Source organism: Acipenser ruthenus, chromosome 4 (genome assembly GCF_902713425.1).
Source record: "Acipenser ruthenus chromosome 4, fAciRut3.2 maternal haplotype, whole genome shotgun sequence".
Taxonomy (NCBI): Eukaryota; Metazoa; Chordata; class Actinopteri; order Acipenseriformes; family Acipenseridae; genus Acipenser; species Acipenser ruthenus.
This window is the reverse complement of record NC_081192.1, coordinates 84076908-84089964: the sequence shown is the minus strand read 5'-3', so window position 1 is coordinate 84089964 and position 13057 is coordinate 84076908. Positions and strand designations below refer to the sequence as shown.

The window sequence follows — 13057 nt, the reverse complement described above, 5'->3', positions numbered from 1 at the left end:
TTATAGTTCAGAAGCAGGACTTTCAAACTTACAAGTAGAAAGTAAATAACGCAGGCTATTTACCATATCCATCTTAGATCAGAACTACACACTTTAACTGGTGATAGAAATTCTGTAATGAATTTTGGCTCGCCACATATCTGCACTAATGTAAATGATGTGATGTCATCACATTGTCAAGTTCCATGTCTGTTTCCCCTGGCTTTTTTTCTTCTGTGCTGCTGGAAACACAACTCCTGGTTGCTTATGTCAGTTTAGGCGTAAGATGAGACAGAGTGGGACAAGACCCTTGCTGGTTTGCTTTTAAAGAATACTTTTAAACCTCCTGATAAAACTGAGGGTGTGCAATAGCCTTAGTTGCAGGTTGATATGATGGGGGCAGAGTCCTGCGTGGGTCCGATTTTTACAACCCGCTTCTGTCCCGGACCCGCTACTACAGGACCCGACCCGAACCGAACCCGCAATCCGCTGCAACACCATCTTTTTATACGCAACCCGACCCAAACCCGCAAGTGTTTGTCCTGCACCTACTGCCTGCATCGATTGACTCGCTCTCACATTCACATACAGATATCTCTACCATTCTCCACAGATTTAGTTTATACAATAGGCTATACAGCGTGGTAGCTCCCTCTAGTGGTCTGGATATATTATAACAGAGTAACATAATAACTGTCTACTTACTTTGCTATAAAAATACCTGTATATTACATTCGTGCCACCAGTTGAAAGGGAGCTACACCTGTACTTTCGTGGAGATGATGTACCAGTTTTGTGGCTGTCATTTACAAAAACATGATGACAGATTTTACAACCAACAAATCCAGTCACATGTTCATTATTTTCATTCGGATTCCAAAGTAACCACTCTTCTGATTTACCTCTTGAACTATTACCCACCACATGATATATAAACCCTGTGCTATCTTTTGTTTCACCTCGTCCACAGACATGTTAAATATCATCAAGCTGAAAAGGAGCTTGCGACGTATCAAACAAGCGGCTAAACAAACCGAGTACGCTAGTCAGCTGACTTCTCCCTAATCGCGTCCTGCTTGCAGGAAATACATTTACCCTCTACGTTATTTGGGAAATTGTTACAGACGAAAATGTTTTGGTGATTCAAATTCATACCCGAGACTAACCCGAAAATGACTATTTCTGACCCACACCCAAACCGCAAACCGCGAAAAGGTTCACATTCCGACCCAAACCCGACACGCTTTGCGGGTACCCTAGCCGACTCAGGACTCTAGATGTCTTCCAAGCGCTACGGACTACTTCTTATAAAATATTAAATATAAAATGGACATCCGCCTACACAGGATAAAAAAAGCAGCTGTACTAATATCTTAGTCTAAGGATATCTAATGTAGATTCATACACATGTAGTAGATTCTATGCATTAAAGCTCATATAATTAATATGGTTACTATCTGGAGTGATGGAGATGTAGAAGAATATGTATTAATTGCCTGCTCATTACAGTAAATATAATTGTCTCAGCTTTGACCTAAAAAAAACAGGTGTTGCATCAGAGGCGGATTAAGACTTCTTGGGGCCCTAGGCAGTGGCGTAGCTACTATGGCGCAAAGGGGCGCCACTGCGCCCGGGCCCTGAGCCCGAGGGGGCCCTTCTGACAGGGCCCAATAATAATAATAATAATAATAATAATAATAATAATAATAATAATGCAATTAGAAGTCTTAACTATGCACATATATTTGTCAGCGGTAGCGACAATGAACATCGCAAAACCCGTAATTGTAGCAAAGGTTTAAACTAACAATGAATAACAACACAGTGTTGCCACTCAAATGAATTTCCATGCATCATTTCCTTTGACAAAAATGTAACAAAGCGTATCAGTGTCAACTAGCATGTAGTAATTTTTAAAGGTTGCCACTGTACTTACATTCGTTAGGGTTGGTACTAGTGGGGGAGTGGGGGTGTTCTGACAATCTGAGCTACCTGCTCAGGATGAGCTACCCAGTAGCTCAGATTGTCAGACTAGTCTGAAAAAATGTGTTACCCCTCAGAATCAGCTACCTTAATTGAAGTTGTATTTGAAATGTATTTGCTTACGATTGTAAGTCGCCCTGGATAAGGGCGTCTGCTAAGAAATAAATAATAATAATAATAATAAAGTATAGCAGAAGTTCATTCAAAGGCAGTAAACTATACCCTGAGAAGCTTGCAGTCAATAGTGTCTATACTTTTTTTTTAACAAAATATGCTTTTTTAAAGGATTTTTAATACTATAAATCAGGTGATGCTTTGCAATGTGTCTGCGAGTTAAAGACTGTGGATCAGAGGGGGTGTACTATCTCATGGTGCAGTTTTTCATGCTACACCGGTTTTAGATAGCCCATGCATGCTTTTCTAAGCTAATATTTTACAACTTACCGAAAATGGTAGCTTGGATTTATGGGCGTGTATCGAAGAGGAAGTAAAGTAAAAAAAAATATCACGCCGCATGCGAATTTTGTGTGGGCATGTGTACTTTGTGTAGGTAGCTCATCCTGAGCAGTAGCTCAGATTGTCAGAACAGGGGCACCTACGTGCAAAGGAAAACACTTGTTAGCTGTCACTGCTTGTTATTCTCAATGCTCTGAGTACTCTGTGAGTCCATGCTATTGTTGGGGTTTATATTAGTTTTCTTTTTTATAATTTAACATGACAAGAGAAATTTTAAGTGGTGCGGCAAAGAAAAAAAGATGCCGAGATAAAAGAGGAAAGTTTAAGTAAGTTGCCTAAAATTGACAATTTTTTTTAAAAGTCAGTGATAGTGATGCCAACATCGTAGCTGAAGAAAATAGTGACTCCGATTTCAAAGAAAAAGTGTTGGACGATTTTTCTGCCACAGTTTTTATGACCTGTGATGATGTTACAGCCTCACAAAGTAGACCAACTTCTGATTCATTGTCTTCGGCTTCTGTTTCAACATCTCTTACAAAAAGTCTCCCTGATTCAGAATTAGAATTGAACACAATTTCAGAGTACCCTATTGACAAAGCGTATTTCTGAGATAATTTAAATTCTCAAGAGAAAGGTTTTGTTTTACAACATGGGCCCTGTAGGCCCGTTATGAATTTTCCACCAGACTCGTGTGGGTCTAATAAAGGCCAAGGTTTTAACTCAGTGTACTACAAACAAATATCAAAGGAAGAAATGAAACTTCAGCGTCATTGGCTTTGCTATTCGCCAGTGTTATTGTGAGCTGTGCTGGTTGTTGAGGGATCAAAGAAAGCCATCTGATGTGTGGACACGTGGTTTTTCAGACTGGCAGCATTTGAAGAGAAGCATTGATCGCCATGAAACTTCATCAGCTCACGTTCAAGCCTGTGTCAATTATGAGCAATGGTGCTCACATGGAAATTTGGACGCATCTTTAGAAGCACAAATCAGGCAAAAAGCTAACTATTGGCACCAAGTGCTTGAGAGAGTAATTAATGTGACGCAAACCCTGGTGTATATATAGAGTCAGTTATCCGATCTTTGATCAACTGTACTATCTAATCAACCAAACGCACCTGTAATCACGTGAATTATGTGTGGTGTATTACGCACACAGCTTCTGCTGCTAAAACGGCTACGAGATTTAGCTGCCAAAAAAAACGACTAGCGGACTGAGGCAAATGAAAGTTACAGAATTATTCAGACAGGCAAAACCTTAGATGGAGCATTGTGTGCTTTAAATTGTTGCAGTTAAGCAAATTAAAACAGTCGCCTCGTTCTTGATTTTTCTTCTATTTCGTCAATAAGGGCTGGAGATCCTGTCTATGTTATTGCGCAGCTATGAACTTGTATTTGATTCATTTCATTTGCACTTTATTACAATGCCTTAACAGCAAGTATCAAAGTATAGAAACATTTTACTACATTTTTTGAAGTTTAATGATTCCTTAAGTTCTGTAATGTGTCAAAGTTGTACTGAATTGTATTCTTTGATGATTTTCAAAGTTTGGTATATGGAACATGGAAAAGAAAAATAACAGCAGATATTATTCTGCTTGCTATGAATGATCAGCCTGTTTTACAGCATACACTTGAGTGACTAAATTCACAAATCTCCTATTCACTGTTAGTTCATAAGGATTAGCAGAGGAAGTGGGAGCAAGTGGTAAGGTCATCTGAAGTTGCATATTCTTGAGAAAAACAGGAAGATGGTTAAATTAGCCAACAGAACCTTCTACAACGAACAACGGCTGACAGCTGGAAAAAAAACGGACAAACCCAAGATGATAAACACAACAATAGCTGGTTAACATAAATGGTCATTTCTTGCTGACAAGCCATTTACAAGGCTACCTCAACACATATCATCACATCTTTGGAACACATCTCAATTGGGGTACACACACACACTACTTTCGTTTCTGTATGTGTGCATTAAGAAATCTGAACTTTTCTTTTCCTCCATGCTTAAGTATCTCACTCAGACCATGCAACAGCATGGGCGGACATTTTTAACCATTTTACAATTCTCTAGTTATAGTAAAAAGGAATAAGTCCTTAACTATCTCTTCCTCTGTAATCTCACACATCGCCAAACATCCTGTCTGTCTGGGGAAACAGGATAAGATCTGGTGACTTTGAATTTCAAAGGACCCTTTCAAATTCAGGCTTTGGCTGGGTGGGGGGCATGCAAAAGTGCCAACACCCATTAACAAGTCGCTTTACCATTGGTTATAAAAACAAAACAACAAACAAACATGTCACATGAAAAAAGTTTAAGAAATATATAATGTAAACACCAGTAACTAAATTAAAAAACAATATATATATATATATATATATATATATATATATATATATATATACACACATATATATATATATATATATATATATATATACAGTGCCTTGCATAAGTATTCACCCCCCTTGGACTTTTCCACATTTTGTAGTGTTACAACCTGGAATTAAAATGGATTTAATTGGGATTTTTACCATTTGATTTACACAACATACTTAACACTTTGAAGGTGCAAAAATATTTTTTATTGTGACACAAAAGTTAATTAAACAAAAAAAAGACATTTGTTGGTTGCACAAGTATTCACCCCCCTGAGTCAGCAATTGGCAGCAATTACAGCTGTGAGTCTTTTTGGGTAAGTCTCTACCAGCTTTGCACATCTGGATCCTGCATTTTTTGCCCATTCTTCTTGGCAAAATTGCTCAAGCCCTGTCAAGTTGGATAGGGACCGTTGGTGAACAGCAATTTTCAAGTCACAGATTCTCAATCGGATTGAGGTCTGGGCTTTGACTGGCCATTCTAAGACATTCAGGTTCTTGTTTTTAAACCTCTCCAGTGTAGCTTTGGCTGTGTGTTTAGGGTCATTGTCCTGCTGGAAGGTGAACCTCCGCCCCAGTCCCAGGTCTCTTGCAGACTGAAACAGGTTTTCCTCTAGAATTTCCCTGTATTTGGCTCCATCTATCTTGCCCTCAATCCTGACCAGTTTCCTGGTCCCTGCCGATGAAAAGCATCCCCATAACATGATGCTGACACCACCATGCTTCACCGTGGGGATGGTGTTCTCAGGGTGATGAGCAGTGTTGGCTTTGCGCCACACATAGCGTTTTGCGCTAAGGCCAAAATGTTCAATTTTGGTCTCATCAGACCAGAGAACCTTTTTCCACATTTGCTGTGTCTCCCACATGCCTTTTGGCAAAATCCAAACGGGATTTGATATGGCTTTCTTCTCACCACTCTTCACTAAAGCCCAGCATTGTGGAGCGTCCAGGTTATAGTTGTCCCATGGACGGTTTCTCCCATCTCAGCTGTGGATCTCTCCAGCTCCTTCAGAGTTACCACTGACCTCTTGGTTGCTTCTCTGACTAATGCCCTCCTTACCTGGTCACTGAGTTTTGGTGGACGGCCTTCTCTAGGCAGAGTCGCGGTTGTGACATATTCTTTCCATTACTTAATAATGGATTTAACGGTGCTCCTGGGGATGTTCAAAGTTTGGGATATTTTGTTATAACCCAACCCTGATTGGTGCTTCTCCAGAACTTTATCCCGGACTTGTTTTGATAGCTCCTTGGTCTTCATGATGCTGTTTGTTTAGATATGCTCTCTAACAAACTGGGGCCTTCCAGAAACAGGTGTATTTAATCGGAGATAATGTGACACTTTAATTGCACACAGGTAGACTCCATTCAACTAATTATGTGAATTCTGAAGGCAATCTGTTGCACCAGAGCTTATTTAGGGGTGTCACAGCAAAGGGGGTGAATACTTATGCAATCAAGACTTTTCAGTTTTTTATTTGTAAATAATTTTGAAAAATATGCAGATTTTTTTCCCCACTTCGACATTATGGACTATTTTGTGTAGATCAGTGACAAAAAATCCTTATTAAATCCATTTTAATTCCAGGTTGTAACACTACAGAATGTGGAAAAGTCCAAGGGGGGGTGAATACTTATGCAAGGCACTGTGTATATATAATGCAGATAAAATACAAACAGATACAACAATAACAACTAAAACAGATCCATACATACATATACATATTATAAAAATGCCAGCTCAAAGATATGTTTTTAGTCTGGTTTTAAAAGACAGAGTCTCAGCTTCCCTCACATGTGTTGGTGGCTCACTCCAAAGTTTGGAGGCTCTATAACAAAAAGCCATTCCTCCCCACTTAACGTACTTTACTTTAGGGATTACCAGCAATCCCATATTCAGGGATCTAAGGTTACGATCAGGGATATATGGGGTAAGCAGTTCTCCTAAATAGGTTGGTGCCAAGTTATTTAGGGCCTTATAAGTTAATAACAGTATTTTAAAATCAACTCTAAAATTTACAGGAAGCCAATGCAAAGAAGCCAACACTGGGGTGATATGTACCCCTTTTCTAGTTTTAGTCAAGATTCTAGCAGCAGCATTCTGAACCAGTTGCAAATGAGACAATAAACATTTTGGGATGCCAGAAAATAACACATTACAATAATCAATTCTGGAGGATACAAAGGCATGTACTAGTCTTTCAGCATCAGATGTAGAGATTATAGGTCTAAGTTTTGCAATATTTCTCAAATGATAAAAAGACGATTTTGTAATCTTTTTGATAGGTTTCTCAACTAAAAGAGTAGGGTCGGAGATCACACCTAAATTTCTCATTTCTAGTACAGGTTCAGAAGGTAGTCTCGCAACATTTTTCATATGTGATATATGATATATTTTTTCAATAACATTGAAAACTGTAAAACATTTTAAAATTAAAAACTTTTACAATTTAAAAAATTTTAACAAATTTTATAACATAAAATTCCGAGCAACAATTGTCCATCTTACCTTCCAGAGTTTTTTTGCAGTGCTCGCAGGTGAAATGAGGTGTCCAGGGTTTGTCTTGATCCCCGACAGGCATGCCGAAATATGCCTTGTAGGCCTCACACATCTTAGCAGATGCTTCCACTGAGTACTTTTTCGTTCTTGTCTTGATAAATTGGCCGCAGACATAGCAAAATGCGTCTGCCGGATGCTTGCAGCCTCTTGATGCCATCTCAGAAAAATGCAGATATGTATCCACTTAGGCAGCTGGAACTAAACTGAACTGGTGGGCTTAAGGCCCCTGTATTTATACTACTATTTATATTACTGGAAAGTTCTAGAAAGTTCTAGAAGTTACTCCAAGTTTACTCAGCACTGAATCTATCTGGAATGTTCTGGAAAATAGGTAAATTTCAAAATATCACGGTCCTGGTCACAAAAGCAAAGTTTGTGGGGAATAATAGCCATTTTCTATACTTTTGAGGCATAAGCAATTAAGAAATAACACTTACTACCTAGGAACAAAAAAAAAATTGTTACACGGTGTAATCGTAAAATTTTAGTTCTCTCCTCAGTTGATCCCCAAATCTGGGCGGCTGCAGAATGCTTCCAAGTCGCTGACAAGTGCAGACAAGCTCTACACTTGTCGTGCTGCGCACGCGTACAGCGCTTGCCTGCGCTGTGGTTGTTATGAAGCTGTCAATCCTGAACTTTCCCGCGAGGTCTCCGCTGTCACCAGAGGTTGCAAGCAGTGTAGGGAGATGGAGTTGATTCAAGCTGTAGTTTCAGTGAGCAGTGTATATGAATAAAAGGTGTGTGAGGTACACAGGTACACTACACACAGCACCTAATCAGTAGGTACTTGTGTACCAAGTACTTGTGTATGTTAACTTTATTCTATACATTATTAAAGGTAAAGTAATTGTTATTAATACCGGTTTGATTATCTATACAAATTGATTATGCTAACTAGTATCGGTCCCAAACAGTTTGGATAATTATAATATAATGTATATAAGGGTATGTTTGTTTGCTTGCTTTACAATTAAAATGGCTTTTTGCATAAAGTATTAGTCATATAATTGAGTCTTGATTATAAGTGTTCTTTTACAGTTTTATGTTTTAAATGTTTTGTAGCACTAAGCTTTTATATAAGCAAAATTATAAAATCCTCTAGTCTGCAACTTATGACACATCATGTGAAAGCTGTGTGCAACTATTCAGCAACAATCACGGGAAAACAGAAGAAGAAATCCTGTCAGGATTTTGGTCAGTGTTTTCACAAGGGGCACAGTGGGTACCAGTGCAATAGGTTCTTTCCTCAACACAGCGGGTGCATTCACCAATGTGTCAATCAAGACAATTTGCTATGTGCTCCTGGAATGGTGATGTTTGCAGAAATCTAAAAAGCACAACTCTGTTACGAATGCAAGTGCATTGTTACAAAGTCAATACATGACTAATTATTACGTTAACATTTTAAGCTGTTGTAAATATAACCTGCTTGTCTTTATAGTTAAGAAACATCTACTGAAGGTTGTGTTTCAGGTATTATCTGTATCATTTTTAGCTCATTTCATTCATTTCAATCTGAGTTGTGGGTGTTCTTGTGCTAGAAAACTTTAAAGAATAGTCTGTTCCTCTTCTGCAAATATTTTTTGCAATGTTATTAAGGTATTTCCTAAACTTTTTGTTCACAAAAGCATACAGGAAGGGGTTTAGGCTGGAGTGGACAAAAGCAAGGCTCTCTGTCACTTGAAGGGCGAAGTCTAAGTCCTTGCTGATCTTGCAGTCTGATATCACATGGAGGTCTTGCAGGGAATGCAAAAACAGGACCACGTTGTAGGGGAACCACAGCACAAAGAAGACAACCACTAAGGTGACGACCAGTTTTAAAGCTTTGCTTTTTTGCTTGGAACCAGTCTTGTTTATGATGCAGGCTATACGTGAGTAAAAGAAAAATATGGCTAGAAAAGGTAGGAGGAATCCAAGAACGTTGAGCTTGAACTGGAGGATAACCTTCCATAATGACATATGTTCATCACCATAATCATGGATGCAGATAACCTGCCCGTCATGATGTTGCAGCTTGATGAATACAGAATCAGGAACTGAAGCCAGGATCGAGATGCCCCACACCGCAGCGCATATTATACAGCTCTTGAATGTTGTCCTAAGATTTTTGGTGGAAAAGGCCCACGCAATTTCTAAATACCTGTCCAGGCTCATGCACGTTATGAACAAAATGCTGCTGTAGAAGTTTATTGTGTAGATCAGGGTTATCACTTTGCACCCAATGTTTCCAAAATACCACTGGGACTGGGCATAAGTGGCCCAAAATGGAAGTGTGGCTGCAAACAGCAGGTCTGAGATGGCCAGGTTCAGCAGATATATGTTAGTCATACTTTTCAGCTTTATGTACCTAATCAAAATGCCTGCCAACAGCCCGTTTCCAATTAATCCGAACACACACACAAATGTATACAAAACTGGGAGGAATATTCTTCCAAATGCTTTGACGTCTTGCTTTTGGCACACTGCATATAGTAAGTAGTCTTCATAATTGTAATATTCATCTTCCTCCCCAGAGGTTCTGCTTGTTGTGGAATCCATATTGATTTACACTGAAAAGGGAAAGAATTGACTGTTTAGTGACAGTGTTTCATTTATACTGATGAAGGCGCTTGTCTATGCATTTAACTCACTGTTTTAATAGAACCCAACAACTTTTCAAAGAGCAATGTTTTGTTCATGCTTCCTTCATGTTTTATAACACTTTTAAGAGTGTAGAAAATGCTGTGACCCCTGTTTAGAAAAACCAGCTTTCTAATGCTGATAAACAGTGTAGAGTGACAAGACATTAAACTGGGGGTTGAAATCTGCAGAGACTCTTCTCAAGGACAGCCAATAAAATAGGGTCTTCACTTTTGACACTGTTCCTTTTGAAAATAGTGCATAAAAAAGATCACAGATGATAATGATGGTACTAAAGTTTAAGAATATGGATTTAAAAACATTAGAAAGAATACCTTTAAAGATCTATGTGTGGACGTTGAATTATCACTTGTTCAATCAGTCGTCGTACAATATAGGGCTCTTCATGATTAATTATATATTATATTATAATATATATATATATATATATATATATATATATATATATATATATATATATATATATATATTATTCATTCTGCAAACTACCCTTCACTCTGGCTCTCTGTGTTTTTCACATTATTGCAGCAGTGTTTGTGACTAAGAGTTTCCAGTCATATGTTCTCCATCAGTTTGAATAACACACTGATGTCCTTTCCGATGATGGAAACTAACTAGCCCTTGTCTGCTTCTGAAATAATATTTGTGTTTTGTAATAACAATAAAAAAAATACTCCAAAATGCTCCGGAAAAGCAGCACTTTGCACTGATTACACATGGTAAATAAAGAGATTACCACATAATTGTTTACTACTGTATTTCTTATCCAAGTACACAAATCAATGGTTAATATCAAGGCTATTTTATACAGGAAACTGTTGTAAGTCCCTTTGTTTTGTTTTCACAGCAATAATAATTATTAGAAATGGCTTTAACCTGGAATACCTGCAAAAAGATGTAGGCTAAAACAGAAGACCATCGTGTTTATGTCAAAGTATAAAAATGTGCAGATTTTTGGTAGCTTGTTACAAGTTTATAATTTAGATTTTAAAAATACCTTGATAAAGTTGGTTCTCCAAAGTATTTGCAGTATCTTGAGAATGTTTCCCCTTTCCATTAAAATATTTTTCTTCACAAGCTGCCTCGCGGTACAGTATCCAAAATGTGTATTGCTGTCACACACGCACTAATAATACTGGGCTTTTTGTTTGTTGTTTACAGTGCTTAATTTGTGTCGGGGCATGCGGGGAAACAGCTCCAGAACATCTGGGTGTGCAGAGTCGTATTCCCGGTAACTCTAGTTAAAAATCTCATAAAATGCTTTCTTTTTAAATTCTCAACACAGTTGTATCAAGTCTGCAAGTTCTTGCGTGCGCGCTGAAGACAGACAGTCCGCTGCCACGTTTAGCCTACTTTATTTAAATTACTTTACGATTTGAGCTTGAGTGCCTTAAGTAAGATGACGCTGGCTGCAACTCTACTGTCGTTTTTAATACACAAATAAGCTTACTTGATTTGAAAAAAGGCATGAACGATTACTTGGTTTGATTAAATGAGTCGTACATAACAAAATATGAAAGCTGAACATTAATTTCAACAAAGAATAACGACAACCTTTTAATGGCTAAAAAATAGCCTATTTTGCCTTTCACCTCCGGTGAGTAAACAAGGTAAGTATAAACTAACCTTCTCCAGTTGTGTGATTGACTCTTAAGAGATATCTGTATCGAGTTCGTCTACAGTTCCCTTGCAATTGTATTGCTGGAAGTGGGCTCAGCACTTTCCTGGAATCAGAAACTTGGCAGCTGATTATAGTCTGCTTTCAATTGCTGCATGTGTTTCCTCTTTTTGTAGCTGTTTTGAAAGTAAAATTAAGAGAAAGGAGAACGTGATTCTCCAGCGACACCTAGCTTTGCTGCGCGCCGTTGTTGAATCGAAAACTGGGAGACCTCGGCACGCCCACTCGCTGTGAACGGCCTAGTGCCCCTAGGTTGTTTGTTACTATTGTATTTTCATTACTGCTTACAGTAAAAAAAAAAAAAAAACTAGTGCTTCCTACTGTTGAGCAGACCCTACGCGTTTCTCACCCATAAAAGCAGTGTGTAAGTCCAATATAAATAATTATTAAAAAAAGAGAGCCTCTCTCATCAGACTACAGTGCTCCACTCCGCTGTAAGCTTTGCTGATTGTATAAGCCACAGGCTAGACACACAGCTCAGTACTCTCGGTGCTTGAAGTCCTCAGTACTTGGTGCTCAGTGCTTCAGCACCCAAGTGTCTCGACGCCCTTGGTACCCTCGGGTCCTCTGTGCCTCAGAGCCTCTGTGACCTACAGCCTTGGTGCTCAAGCACTCCCCTGCATCGGTGGCCTCGGTGCCCCATGGTGCTCCATTGCCTCGGCGCTTCAACATCCTCGAGGCCTCGAGTGCCCTTGATGCTCCTGATGCCTCAGAGCCTCGGTGCCTATCCCTCAGTGCTTAAACACTCACTGCATCGGTGCCCTCGCTGCCGTGGTGCCCTTGATGCCCCCTGTCTGTAGGCAGTGCTCCACGCCGTTGCAAGCTACATGCTGCCCCGGTCCTGTGACTGCGATCCAGACTAGGCACCCTTGCCAGTACCCCGGTGCCTCGATGCCCGCTGCCTGTAGACAGTGCTCCACTCCGCTGTAGGCTACGCGCTGCCCCGGTTATGTGACTGCATGCAGTCCAGGCTAGATACCCTTGTCCAGTTGCTGTGATCGAGACTGTGTAAAACAGCTCTCTCTCGAGTTTTCTGGAGTTCCCTTGCAATTTTATTGCTGGAAGCCGGCTTGCCACTTCCCTGGAATCAGAAACTCTGCTTCTGTGAACTGAGCTGCGTTTACTCTTTTTCGTCACTTTCCGATTGTAGTCTGCTTTTCTAACCTTGCAGCACTTGCTGTTTTGTGTTTTCTCCTCTGTTATTGCAGTTAAAAAAAAGAAAGAAAAAGGAGACGCGTGATCCTCCACCGGGTCCCTGCTCTGCTGTGCCCAGCTGTTGAGTGGCATCCGCTGGCTTGTTTCAGCCAACCTACTCGGCGCGTTGGTAAAAAAAAAAAAAAAATGCAGTTACACGTGTTGCCGTGGTGACTGCTATTTTACTCTCA

The 13057-nt window shown here is 39.5% G+C and overlaps 1 protein-coding gene across 2 annotated transcripts; it reads right to left on the bottom strand.

The window, feature by feature from the left end:
- Positions 1 to 6254: 6254 nt before the first annotated feature.
- On the bottom strand, positions 6255 to 11857 carry LOC117400160 (atypical chemokine receptor 2). Of its 2 annotated transcripts, none has more exons than XM_033999622.2 (2): positions 11621 to 11857; positions 6255 to 9903 (listed from the first exon to the last, which is right to left on the bottom strand). In XM_033999622.2, exon 2 carries the CDS (start codon positions 9890 to 9892, stop codon positions 8846 to 8848), a length of 1047 nt encoding a protein of 348 aa, XP_033855513.2. In that variant the 5' UTR covers positions 9893 to 9903; positions 11621 to 11857; the 3' UTR covers positions 6255 to 8845. The 2 variants fall into 2 exon arrangements, with proteins under 2 accessions (XP_033855513.2, XP_033855514.2); XM_033999623.2 differs by lacking the exon at positions 11621 to 11857 and adding an exon at positions 10992 to 11591.
- Positions 11858 to 13057: the final 1200 nt, after the last annotated feature.